Source organism: Macaca fascicularis, chromosome 15 (assembly GCF_037993035.2).
Source record: "Macaca fascicularis isolate 582-1 chromosome 15, T2T-MFA8v1.1".
NCBI classification, from domain to species: domain Eukaryota; kingdom Metazoa; phylum Chordata; class Mammalia; order Primates; family Cercopithecidae; genus Macaca; species Macaca fascicularis.
The window spans coordinates 95,885,798-95,900,149 of NC_088389.1; the positions used below are offsets into that span (position 1 = coordinate 95,885,798).

General features: G+C 36.1%; 1 protein-coding gene across 27 annotated transcripts in view; it reads left to right on the forward strand.

Annotated features, from left to right (window-relative positions):
* RFX3 (regulatory factor X3) overlaps window positions 1-14,352 on the forward strand; it is a 312,030-nt gene that overhangs the window by 272,317 nt on the left and 25,361 nt on the right. For 23 of the 27 annotated variants that reach the window (XR_012424754.1, XR_012424756.1, XR_012424755.1 and 20 more), the window contains one exon: window positions 10,614-10,767. The exons of 3 other annotated variants lie outside the window; for them this stretch is intronic. Coding sequence is in view for 21 of the 24 variants with exons in the window: in XM_074017567.1 (XP_073873668.1) it covers window positions 10,614-10,767 (154 nt within the window). In the remaining 3 variants the exon portion in view is untranslated. Of the gene's footprint in view, window positions 1-10,613; window positions 10,768-11,017; window positions 11,143-14,352 lie in introns of those variants that run through there. One more of the 27 variants, XM_065530610.2, reaches the window with a different exon arrangement.

Consider the following 14,352-nt stretch of genomic DNA (forward strand, 5'->3'; position numbering starts at 1 on the left):
AGGCAGAAATAAAGATGTTCTTTGAAACCAATGAGAACAAAGATACAACATACCAGAATCTCTGGGATACATTTAAAGCAGTGTGTAGAGGGAAATTTATAGCACTAAATGTCCACAAGAGAAGGCAGGAAAGATCTAAAATTGACACGCTAATGTCACAATTAAAAGAACTAGAGAAGCAAGAGCAAACACATTCAAAAGCTAGCAGAACGCAAGTAATAGATCAGAGCATAACTGAAGGAGATAGAGACACAAGAACCCTTCAAAAAATCAATGAATAGAGGAGCTGTTTTTTTGAAAAGATCAACAAAATTGATAGACCGCTAGCAAGACTAATAAAGAAGAGAAAAGAATCAAATAGATGCAATAAAAAGTGATAAAGTGGATATCACCACCAACCCCACAGAAATACAGACCACCATCAAAGAATACTATAAACACCTCTACGCAAATAAACTAGAAAACCTAGAAAAAATGGATGAATTCCTGGACACCTACACTCTCCCAAGACTAAACCAGGAAGAAGTTGAATCCCTGAATACTCCAATAACAGGCTCTGAAATTGAGGCAATAATTAATAGCCTACCAACCAAAAAAAATCCAGGACCAGACGGATTCACAGCCGAATTCTACCAGAGGTACAAGGAGGAGCTGGTACCATTCCTTCTGAAACTATTCCAATCAATAGAAAAAGAGGGAATCCTCACTAACTCTTTTTATGAGACCAACATCATCGTGATACCAAAGCCTGGCAGAGACACAACAAAAAAAAGAGAGTTTTAGACCAATATCCCTGATGAACATTGATGCAAAAATCGTCAATAAAATCCTGGCAAACCGAATTCAGCGGCACATCAAAAAGCTTATACATCATGATCAAGTGGGCTTCATCCCTGGGATGCAAGGCTGGTTCAATATATGCAAATCAATAAACATAATCCAGCATATAAACAGAACCAAAGACAAAACTACGTGATTATCTCAATAGATGCAGAAATGGCCTTTGACAAAATTCAACAGCCCTTCATGCTAAAAACTCTCAATAAATTAGGTACCAATGGAACTTATCTCAAAATAATAAGAGCTGTTTATGACAAACCCACAGCCAATATCACACTGAATGGGCAAAAACTTGAAGCATTCCCCTCAAAAACTGGCACAAGACAGGGATGTCCTCTCTCACCACTCCTATTCAACATAGTGTTGGAAGTTCTGGCCAGGGCAGTCAGGCAAGAGAAAGAAATAAAGGGTATTCAATTAGGAAAAGAGGAAGTCAGATTGTCCCTGTTTACAGATGACATGATTGTATATTTAGAAAACCCCATCGTCTCAGCCCAAAATCTCCTTAAGCTGATAAGCAACTTCAGCAAAGTCTCAGGATACAAAATCAATGTGCAGAAATCACAGGCATTCTTATACACCAATAACAGACAAACAGAGAGCCAAATCATGAATGAACTCCCATTCACAATTGCTTCAAAGAGAATAAAATACCTAGGAATCCAACTTACAAGAGATGTAAAGGACCTCTTCAAGGAGAACCACAAACCACTGCTCAGTGAAATAAAAGAGGACACAAACAAATGGAAGAACATTCCATACTCATGGATGGGAAGAATCAATATCATGAAAATGGCCATACTTCCCAAGGTAATTTATAGATTCAATGCCATCCCCATTAAGCTACCAATGACCTTCTTCACAGAATTGGAAAAAACTACTTTAAAGTTCATATGGAACCAAAAAAGAGTCCGCAATGCCAAGATAATCCTAAGCCAAAAGAACAAAGCTGGAGGTATCACGCTACCTGACTTCAAACTATACTACAAGGCTACAGTAACCAAAACAGCATGGTACTGGTACCAAAACAGAGATATAGACCAATGGAACAGAACAGAGCCCTCAGAAATAATACCACACATCTACAACCATCTGATCTTTGACATACCTGACAAAAACAAGAAATGTGGAAATGATTCCCTATTTAATAAATGGTGCTGGGAAAACTGGCTAGCCATAAGTAGAAAGCTGAAACTGGATCTCTTCCTTACACCTTATACAAAAATTAATTCAAGATGGATTAGAGACGTACGTGTTAGACCTAAAACCATAACAACCCTGGAAGAAAACCTAGGCAATACCATTCAGGAGATAGGCATGGGCAAGGACTTCATGTCTAAAACACCAAAAGCAATGGCAACAAAAGCCAGAATTGACAAATGGGATCTAATGAAACTAAAGAGCTTCTGCACAACAAAAGAAACTACCATCAGAGTGAGCAGGCAACCTACAGAATGGGAGAACATTTTTGCAATCTACTCATCTGACAAAGGGCTAATATCCAGAACCTACAAAGAATTCAAACAAATTTACAAGAAAAAAACCCCATCAAAAAGTGGGCAAAGGATATTAACAGACACTTCTCAAAAGAAGTCATTTATACAGCCAACAGACACATGAAAAAATGTTCACCATCACTAGCCATCAGAGAAATGCAAATCAAAACCACAATGAGATACTGTCTCACACCAGTTAGAATGGCGATCATTAAAAAGTCAGGAAACAATAGGTGCTGGAGAGGATGTGGAGAAATAGGAACACTTTTACACTGTTGGTGGGAGTGTAAACTACTTCAACCATTGTGGAAGTCAGTGTGGTGATTCCTTAAGGATCTAGAACTAGAAATACCATTTGACCCAGCCATCCCAGTACTGGGTATATACCCAAAGGATTATAAATCATGCTGCTATAAGACACACGCATATGTATGTTTATTGTGGCACTATTCACAATAGCAAAGACTTGGAACCAACCCAAATGTCCATCAACGACAGACTGGATTAAGAAAATGTGGCACATATACACCATGGAATACTATGCAGCCATAAAAAAGGATGAGTTCATGTCCTTTGTAGGGACATGGATGCAGCTGGAAACCATCATTCTCAGCAAACTATTGCACAGGCAGAAAACCAAACACCGTATGTTCTCACTCATAGGTGGGAATTAAACAATGAGAACACTTGGACACAGGAAGGGGAACAGCACACACCGGGGCCTGTTGTGGGATTGGGGGAGGGGAGAGGGATAGCATTAGGAGATATACCTAATGTAAATGACGAGTTAATGGGTGCAGCACACCAACATGGCACATGTATACATATGTAACAAACCTGCACGTTGTGCACATGTACCCTAGAACATAAAGTATAATTTAAAAAAAAGAAAAAAACCAGCATTTATGACCTTTGTAAGTCAGTGTCTTTACCATATATGTAGGATGGAATTCTTTCGTAAGTCGGGTAAATTATATTTTTAACTCTGGCATTTGTTCTTGTGGTAAGAGTTCATTTTTTAGCTGCTTTAGAGAAAGCTGGCCCCACTGATTTGGCCCTAAGGTTAATATCTGCTGTAAAGCATAGGCAGTCTCTAGTGTAGAGTCTGTGCGGCCATGCACATATCAGAAAGTGGTGGCCACAAGACATACGCCCGACTGTAGCTGTGTCTACACTATGGTCATCATCTGGACATCAGTGGTGAGTCCAAAGCTCGTTGTGAGGAGGGAAAGACTATGAATAAGTAACAGAATTTAGGAACGAATAGTACTTGTGAACTCAGTAAACCCAGACTATAGGATTTCCATATTGTTTTGACCACCGTTGGTTATAATGATGGAATCAGAGGTCTTTTAATTATGATGGTAGTTCCTTTGGTTTTATTATAAGTGAGTTTTTTCTTTCTCAACTGATTTGGTCCAAATTCTTATTTCTTAAACTGAAGTAGACATATAGATCCACATCATATGTTTCATTAAGAGTTAAATTATCCTTACGTCCTGAAAATAGCCGTCTAGTATCTAGCCCAGGGTCAAATGCAATGAAAGCAAGCCAGCCAGTTTTTTGCTGTTGTTTTGTTTTTGTTTTTTTAGTGGTACAATTCCATAGTCCTGCCTCTCATATATTTAGTACCTTTAGCCCACATAATTCAAGAAGCAAATTATTAAGGTGTTGTCTGGCTCTGTGACCCACTAGTATGCATCAGTGAAGCCAGTGCTAGATTTGGATCTGGGTGTTCATGAGAAATGTGTTGATGAGAAATTATGTTTTCCCTTGATACATCAGAAGGATTTGAAATGCGTTATCACAGTGTTCTTGAGGTAGATGCAGCAACAGTTGTAGTAATGGTAGAATTAGAAAATTTGATTTGGGAACATTTTTTAAGATTTCAGATATTTTCCCAGTTGCCCAAGAGTTTTTTATTCATCAAGTTTTTTTCCCAGAAAATAACATAAATGGTATATGTGCTCCATGAATGATTGATGAAACAGCAGTACACTGACTGGCAGTACACTTGACTGGCTGTTCCAAAACTTACATGACCAAAGTCAGAGTCCATCCTCTACATCCAAAAAAGCAAGGTGTTTTTTTTTCTTCCTACTGCTTTCTTATGTTGTTAGTGTCAGACTTGCCCTTACCTCTACCTGTGGTTGTTGGTTGTTTTTTTTTTTTTTTTTTTTCTATATTTAGTCGATGTCATTTTAGAAATACATCCCTGGAGCCTTCATCTCCACAGAGATTTGTTGCAGGTATCTTGAAAGGAGAGAAAATTACTTACTTGCATTTCTTGTTCTCTGCAGATATACAATCCCAGTAGATCATCACTTGCCTGGCCTCTGTCCTCCCTGAGTTGAGGATAATTGGCTTGTTGTTATTAGACACTATTATGGTTATTATTTTCGTTTCAAAAAGACTTGAAAGCATACAGTTCAGGGCCCCTGAAGGAAAGGCGCATTCAGACAGATGCATACCTCCTGCTGGTAGGCAAAGTCAGTAGCTTAGAAACTTGAGCCTTTAATATCTGAACTGTTTTTTACTGAGACATAAGAACATATTGAGTAGTGAAAATTGCATTCACAAACTATCAGAGAAGCAGAATTAGAATATTTTTTAATGTTTTTGGCATTGCAGATGCCAAAAATTTGTAAATTTGTAAATGCCATTATAAATTTGGCAGTCACATACATAGTAGGCCCTTCATGTTCTGAAATCAGATGCTTAATCTCTTAATTTCTAACATTTTTTGTATGTATTTACATACATAGAAATATAGAAATGAACTTGCAGAGAATCATGATAGCAGTTGATACAGCGCTACAAACAGTCTCTGCTCTGAATGGGGGCTCTCTCCTTGCCTAACCTGGCTTTCAGTGACTAATGGTGGTTCCCTGGGAGGCAGAAAAAAAAATCACTGCCTTTCTTGGGCAGAATTGGAGAAGTTATGTGGGCCATTTCTCAGCTTGTGTGTTTTGTGGATAACAGAAGAAAGCATTCTTCAGGGCCACCCTGAAGGTCATTCAGATATCCCATTTTTAAAGAATGGAATGTATAGCTTTGATATTGTGGCTTGAAAGTAGGCACGGGGTGCCTAGTTTGCCTACAACTGGACAATATATGAATCTTCCAAAAAGTAATACTCTTTTCTGAATCAACTGTAAGCACTTTTCAAAGAGTGAGTTCACATAAGGATTACAGGTGTGATGTTCTTACCCGAAGGGTGTGATACATCTTCAAACACTCAGAAGAGGCAGGTTGGCTATCACATGTTAGGGTATATGTTTCAATTTCCACATGATGAATTATAAAGATAAATATACAAAGGTATTTCTTGTCCATTATAAAATAATTAACGTTTACAACTCTGATCTTAAAAAGAGTTGAATTCATGGTAACTTAGCAACACTTCAGTGGAGTCAATTTTACAACATATCTTACGGAAGTCTGAATCGGACAATAGGATTCCAATTAAACTGTTAATTGTGTCATTTAATACTTGGCATGTAGAGCGGAAGCCTGACACAGAGAGAATAAAGTAGATATAGCGTTAATGATACAATTCAGCTGATTCTTTTCTAAACATATGACAATAATTTTGTGACATACATATCAGTATTTTTTAAATAACTAGGTATTATAATTGAGGATCAATAAATTTTTTTAAAAAAACTTCCAACAGAATTTAGTATTACATGTGCATTTTATGCTGAAATAAGGTGATTGCCTAACCATCTAGAAGTTTCCAGAACACTCAGAATGAAATCCAAAGGCCTTATCATGGCCTACTAGACCCTACACAGTCCAGCCACTAGAGTCGTACAGACCCTATCACGTATTCTTCTCTTTGCTCACTGCCTTCCTACCACATTAGCCTCCTGGCTGCTCTTTGAACACAGCAAACAGTTCTGTCTCAAGCTCTTTCATTTGCTCTCCTTTCTGCCAGGAAAATTCTTCACCTGTGTTCATTTCCTCACTTCAATCCAGTTTCTGCTCAGATATCACCTCCTCAGAAAGAATTTTCTAGATACCCCAACTTAAAATGCCTGCCCTCATCACTCTCCAGTCTCTGGCCCTGATTTATAGGATCTCTTACTCTCTAACTTTATATTTTTTATCTACTTGTATATTTACTGACTGTCTCGCCTAATAGAATGTGATCTTTTTTGAAACCAAATTTTGTCTCTCTTGTCTGAACCAAGACCCTGCTGCAGAGTAGGAACACAATAAATATCTGCTGAATAAATAAATGTGAATTTTCTTGGAAAAGTTGAATTTGCATTTCTAAAATGATACCAGAAAACTATTTGTTATGAACATTCTCCTTAGTTGTTCACATGATTTCAGGGTTATTGTATTTTAACAGAAGGCCAAGGTGGGCGGATCACCTGAGGTCGGGAGTTCGACACCAACCTGACCAACATGGAGAAACCCTGTCTGTACTAAAAATACAAAATTAGCCAGTCGTGGTGGTGCATGTTTGTAATCCCAGCTACTCAGGAGGCTGAGGCAGGAGAATCGCTTGAATCCAAGAGGCGGAGGTGGCAGTGAGCCGAGATCATGCCATTGCACTCCAGCCTGGGCAACAAGAGCGAGACTCCATCTCCAAAACAAAAAAAGAGAAAGAGAAATACAAAGACCTAAAATTCAAACTTAGAAATGTATAAAGAAAGACTCATTCTCTATCTGTGATATTCATTCCTGAAAAGATTTATTAACATTCACCTGACTCGGTATTGTTTTTCTGTATTATTATATAATGAATGACATCTTTTAAAATAAATATTTTTATTATGCAGTTAATATATGCTCACATTAGAAAATGTGGTAAATACAGGCCAGGCATGGGGGCTTGCACCTGTAATCCCAGCTATTTGGGAGGCTGAGGCAGGAGGATCTGTTGAGTCCAGGAATTCGAGACCAACCTGGGCCACACAGTGAGACCCCATCTTTAACAAAATAAAATAATAAGCTGGGCATGGTAGCAAGTGCCTATGGGAGGTGAGGAGCATAAGATCACTGGAACCCAGGAGTTCAATGCTGCAGTGAATCACTATAATGGCATCACTGCACCCCAGCCTGGACAATACAGCAAGACCCCCATCTCTAAAAAAAAAAAAAAACTAATTTTTTAAAAAGATAATCTAGGAAATACAAAAACTTCTACCCAGAAATTGCCACTGGTTAAATGTTTTCTTTTTGGGTTAAATAAAATTGGGATCCAGTTGTTTCCCGTGAACTATTTAACTATATTTTTCTCTTAACATTTTTTATTTGCAATTGTATCTTAAGCATTTCTTGCCATTAAATATCTTCAGAAACATAATGTTTAATGTCCTCGTACTATTTCATTATGTTTATGCCTTATACATTATTTAGACATTCCCTTATTCTTGAACATTAACATGGGTTTTGGTATTTTGATACAGTTTTTTAAAATGCTATCATGATTATCTTCATATACAATCGTACATATATCTTTGGATAAGTTCAAGTAAAAGGATATAAACATTTAAAGTAACTAATACTACTTTAATGAAATGTGTGATCTCAATGCTAATAAAGTATTAGATATTCCAGTTTACTTGGGGGTAGGAATGTTTTGACGTATGGAGTGTTTTTATGTAAATGAGCTCATATATCTTGCTTCAACTTAACCATTATATTATAAACATCTTTCCATGTTACTACTTATTTGTCTACTTCATTTTTAACTACTTATATGCATACAATTTTATATCTAAATGAGCCATAACTTGTTTAATCAGCATCCTACTAGATTATCTTTTTAACGATATTTACTTTCTCCTCCTAGTTTCTCACTAGTACAAATATTGTGCTGCAGTTGTAACTATCTTTGGTTATTTGTGTAAATTTCTAGAATTCGATTTCTGGGTCAAAGTTTTGACATTTTAAATTTTGACAAATACTGCCAAATTTCCCTCTACAAAAGTTTTATGAATTTATATTCATAGAGACAGTAAAGGAGAGTTTTTCCAAACCAACTCTAACATTGGGTCTTTTAACCTCTGACAGCTTTGTGGAGTATATAAGGTATCTTACTTTAATTTTCATTTCTTTAATTCCAAATAAAATGAGTCATTTTTTTATGTTTGTTAGCCATTTGTCTTATCCTTTAAATTTTTAAAATTTGAAAATTTTAGATACTTGCTATCTTTCTTCAGCAAGATAAATGCAATTAGGAGCAAATATTCTGTTCATGCTTTACTTTAAAAATCATTTATTTCAAGTCTTTGTTAGTATGGGTAAAAATGTTACATAACATTTTATTTTTAGTTTTGTGTTGTTTTTGCTTTTTTTTAGTAAGTGATTCACTGCTTTAAAATTTTTTTCCATAGGAATATAAACATTTATTTTCACATAGCTCTTATATTATGATCTTATAAATTATTTTTACAAATTGGTAATATGTCACTGAATTTTAGAAAAGTCATGGATAGAGTTATATATAGAATTTTGTCATATATTTTGGCATGCAAATGAAAGTATTCATTTATTTTTAATAATTATTTATAGAGTTGTAAACTTAAGGAATTCATTAAGGTAATCAATTACAAGATATTATTCACTAGACGTACTATTTATGATAATGAATATATTATTAACACTAATGTAGGTAACAGTATAGTTACATGGGTAGTTTTCTTAAGATTTCACATACATTATTTCATTTGACTCTTGGGCTAACCTTTGAACCTTACAAAAAATTACGTGATCACAATTGAAATCACACAGTGGTAACCTGGGTCTGTGTAACTTCAAACCCACACTTATTCTTCTTATTATAACTTAGTAAATAGATCTACAGAATTGAGAGGCCCTCTGCCATCATCATATAATAATTGCTATTCTTGCCACCATAAATAAATGAGAATGAGAAGGTCAGCTTCTCTTTTTCTGTGTATTATAATCACAATCACTTATATTTGAATAGCATTCTAGTTATAAGTTGATTTCACATCCTTTAACTTATTTTATCCTTGAAATAAGCTTGTAAGTTAGATAAGACTAAAGGCAGTGTTTTGTTTTCATGCAAGAGGAAAAACATCTCAGGGAAATAAATGATCTTTTTGAGGTCAACAGTCAATGAAGAGACAGAATCAGAATTCAAGGCTTCTGTGTTTCAGATGGACAATGATGATTTGTCACTTGCCAAGTTGAATGCATACAATTTGATGTATTAGTAGCCTCTCTTTAAACAAGGTTGAAAAATGAAACAGAAAACAAAAGTACAGTCTTTGTTTTTCCATTTGCCTAATGTGTTATAATTCTTTACTGTAAAACAAGGCATAGGTGAGATTTTACCTCTTTCTCCTGAGAATTCAATGGTGGTTTTAGTGTTCGTGTGCCAAAAGTCTTTAGAAAAAGGCCAATAAATGAAAGTGGTAAGAAACACACACATACACACACTCTCACACACACATCACTCTGATTCTAAATTTTGACTATTTTAAGGTTTGAAGTGTGTGAACAAGCTTAATGATTGGCATGTTGAAGCCAAGATTTTATTTTGGACTCATTTCCATTTTAAATATAATAGAGTTTATTATTATTTTATTAATAATATTGCTTATATTTTCATATTATATACATTAAATGCATTTTCAAAAATAATGGATTTCTTGATTTTATTGTGCTTATTTCTAATGTAAATATGCCATAATTTAAGTGGAAATCATAAGAAACTGGAAGCACTTAATACGTTTACCTTCCAAGAAAACTTGCTGGAGTCCTTGTACATACTTGCCTGTAATCTATATTGCCACATCGGGGAATATTGCTTAGTATATTTTGTAAGCTTTGTCTGGCAGAAATACATATTTTTCCTAAAGCATACCCCAGAGGTCATTATCACTGAGAGGGGACAGACTGCCAACCTTCATCAGTAAGATTTTTACTTCAAGTTGCTTTTTCTTAGGGTAGTGATGAGTGCTGAATCTTTCAGAAATATTTTTTGTTGAATTCTGATTTATTTGTGAGTTTGGTAGAAGCAGCAGACTTGCCTATGATAGTAAAGTGACTTTTTCCACTAAGACTATCTATCTCTAATAAGGATCAAGTCTCGGTGAGGATTACCTCTTTATCATTCTATTTAAATGAGTTGAGGCAACTGCTTTCAATAATGAAATGATTTCATGGCAGGTTTTATACTATACCAACCATATAGACTCCCAGCTTGACTTTTTTTAAGAGGAAAAATAGGTAGAGTGCTAATTTTTGTCATTAATATTAGCTGCATATATGTCTTTTCTCTTGGAACAGCTCAATGGTTATTCGGGACTTAACCTTACGCAGTGCTGCTAGCTTTGGCTCCTTCCACCTGATCCGTCTACTCTACGACGAATATATGTTTTACTTAGTAGAACATCGTGTTGCTCAGGCAACAGGAGAGACTCCCATAGCAGTCATGGGCGAGGTAAGAGAGACTGAAAGAGCTGTGACCCATTGGGTTATTAAAAATAAACCAGAATTATACTTCAGTCTAAATATATTAATTACTGATTAAAACTATGGTTCCTAACCAAGTCAGCCTCAGACTCAGGAGGGGCTGTAGAGTTATTGCAAGAGTTCCTTAAATTCCTCTGTTCTTATGTGCTTAATCAAAAGATTCTAAAATTGTAGATTATATCGTGAAAGTTCATGGAATGTCTCTCTATATTATACAGGTGCCTATTTAAAAGAAAAACTTGAGAACCACTGGAATATGAAAAATATTTTGAGTGGGAAAAAGATTGATGCTCCTGATAAAGCAAAGGGCTAGGAATACAATGGAAAAGGTTAAATATGTATTTTGTAGACTCTTTTCCCCAGTCCCCAGAAACAAGTAAATGATTCTGTTTTAGAAGGATAAAAATGGTAATGATGATAACTAACATTTTTTGGACACTTAATATGTGCCAGGCACAGTTCTATGTTTTTTACATGTAATAAAGCACTCAATGCAAGTCTTTGAGATAGGTTCTACTTTATTCTGTTTTACAATAAGCATCCAAGGTTTATGCAGAAAGCTAAGACACAGAAAGGTTAAATGATTACTCAGCTAAAAAATGGTAGAAATTTTTTTCAAACACAGTCTGATTTTCAAACCCAAGCTTCTAACCACTAGTGATGTGAGGGGGAAAATTCTCTTCTTCAGAATTTCTGAATAGTAATCAAAATGGCTTATCAAAAAGCTAAAACTCTGAATATAAACAAGGGCTGGTTAATATAATAAGGAATAGATGCAAATGCTCAAATGGTTCAGCACTGGCTTATTTTGTTACATTGAATGCAGGAGGCAGGGGTAGTTTATACCTTGTTGAATTATACCAGATTAGAAAATGTGACAAATTTCCCAAGGCTGTAAAAAAGACATGTTCACTTTTAAGCTATGTGTATGTGCTTATATAAATAAAAAAGAGTGAAAATAGATATTATTCAATGCTTTTCCTAGTTTAATATAATAAGGCATAAATAAAAATACATTAAAATACGTCAAGGACCTCCCTAATATTCTAGTATAAATAAAATGCATGTCAAACTTGCCTAGAAGGTCATTTGAAATATTCATCTTTTCCACTTCTTTGAAACCCCTTGCTGTATACCAGTCTAAATGTCTTTGTATGATGTTCCCTGATGATGGTTAAGCTTTAATGATGCCAAATATATGTGTGAGATTAAGCAGGAATCACTGTGGCTTTTCATTGTAAGCAGGACCTCATGTGACCAAAGCAATCTGGACTTTTCTTATATTTGACTTCCCCTCATTGCCTCTTTCTTTAGTTGTTTTGTAGATGCCTTGTTGGAAAATGCCCAGTTAGCATGTGGACTCAGTACCCTAAAATTTCTTAACTCAGGGTTCAAGACTTCAGAAATGGACCTTGTCTTTTAGTATACTTAACACATTTGCCATCTACCTCATATACTCCAGGACTTCTTTAACAGGATAAACAGGATAATGATGGCAGGGATTCTCATTAACACCATGTGGCTAATCCTGATGCATGGCCTTTGCTTTCCTTGTATCTCTAGGGAACAAAGGCAGTGGACATGAGCCAGTCACATAGTGTGAAGGCTTAGCAACCTCCTGGTATGCTTGCAGAGGTGGCACCAGAATTAAAATGGGCTACATAATCTATAGTGCCAACTAACCATCCTAATAGGTATTCTTTTTTTTTTTTTTTTTTTACTACATGTAAACGATCTAAATGAACATGACAGATTTTACATGAGGCAAAGATATATACATAAAATTAAATTTAAAAAAAAAAAAACACGGTCAAAGATCTAAGCATACTTCCTGATTTCTTTGCTTACTCACTTTATAGGAAAGCCCTTTGACCTGCCTATGCTCATCCATTATTTACCCCAAAAGGCAAATTCAGACTAATTTTATAGGTTGGTCTCCCCATACAGCATTGATGCCTCCTACACCTGTTTGCTCTCATCGATCTAGTGGCCATGGTCATACTATCATATCTAAAATTTCTTGATTTGGGAAAAAGGAGAAGGAAATTCAGAAAATTAAAAAGTCTGTTTTCTCATGTTCTCCTCACGTTATCCTAAGTCTACCTTCTCTTGGTCCCTTGGATGACTTCCTTTTCCAATCACCAACTCCAGATGTGCCTGTGTACATAGTGGGAGTAACACATCAGGCCAAAATCCACTGAAATCCATAAAAATCACCATCACTCCCAGTCACAGCAAGTGGTTTGGAATAATGATTAATAATAGCAACCACAAAGACAATAACAATTGTCACTATTTATTGAGAGCATATCATATATTTAACGAAATTAATAATCTTGCTCTATCTACTAATGGCTCTCTCAGTAAATGGTGCCACAATCCTCCCAGTTGATTATACCAGACACATCAGCATTCCCTTTTTATGTCCTTCTATCTTGACTCCCATCTCCAACCAATTACCAAGTTTTCTGTTTCTGAAATCCCTCAGAGTGCAGTCAGTATCGTCTTATGAAAATGCAAAGCTGACTGTGTCATCCCCCGCTTGAAACCCTTCAGTGGCTTTCCCTTGTGTTACGAACATGAGCTTTTGCATGATCTGGCCCTGCCCCTCTGATCAACGTCAGCCTCCCACTTCCTACTCTTTCTGTTGCAATCACAGTGGCCTTTTCTCTGTTTTCATTCACCAAGCTTTTCTCATCCTTGGACTGCTGCATAAATGGTTCTTTCTACCTAGAAGCCTCTGCCCATCTCCTCGCACCCATTCTAACTCCTACTTCATGTTGTAAAAATCAGTTTCTCAGGGAGACTCAGTTCCTCCAGAATACTTTAAATAGTTCAAGTCTTTCTGATTTGTACTTTTACTTGTCATTCTAGAAGCTCCACAATACTAATTGCACAGTTCTTTGTTTGATTTGTATAATCAAAGATGTAATACCTGGAAACAATAAAGGACTTTGAGTCAGAAGTGAATTCTACTTCTAACTCTGTCGTGTCTACTAGTATAATCTTGGGCAAATCATGTTGACTTGTGTTGAACTCCAGACTTCTGATCTCTGAAATTGATTTATCATTTATTAACAAGTTTTTCTTGTGCAAATACTCTATGCCAAAGCTATCATGATTGGGACACAATGATGAGCAAAATGGATTTTTACCCTGCCTTTGAGGAGCTTAGATTTCAAGTGGGGGATATATATTTAAATAGTCACATAATTATAGCCGCAAACTTTGTTAAGTGCTATGAAAGAAAATTAAAGGGATATAAGAACGCTTAAAGCATGGGGCCCTAAATCTAGCCTGGTAGGACCAGGGAAGGTTTTCCCAAGGAAGTGATGTTTGAGGTGAGAACTAAAGGACAAAAGATGTTAACTCTGTGAAGAGAGAATCTGAAGGTAAGGGGTGAAAAACACCCCAGGCACAGGGGAATGTGCTCAGGCCCTGACAGATGGGAGGGGGCACTGCCAAGGTGAAGTTTTTCTGGGAAACCTAACGTTCAAGCACCACGGAGACCAAATAAACACTGTCAAATGCAACTGACAAGAGGAAAAATTGA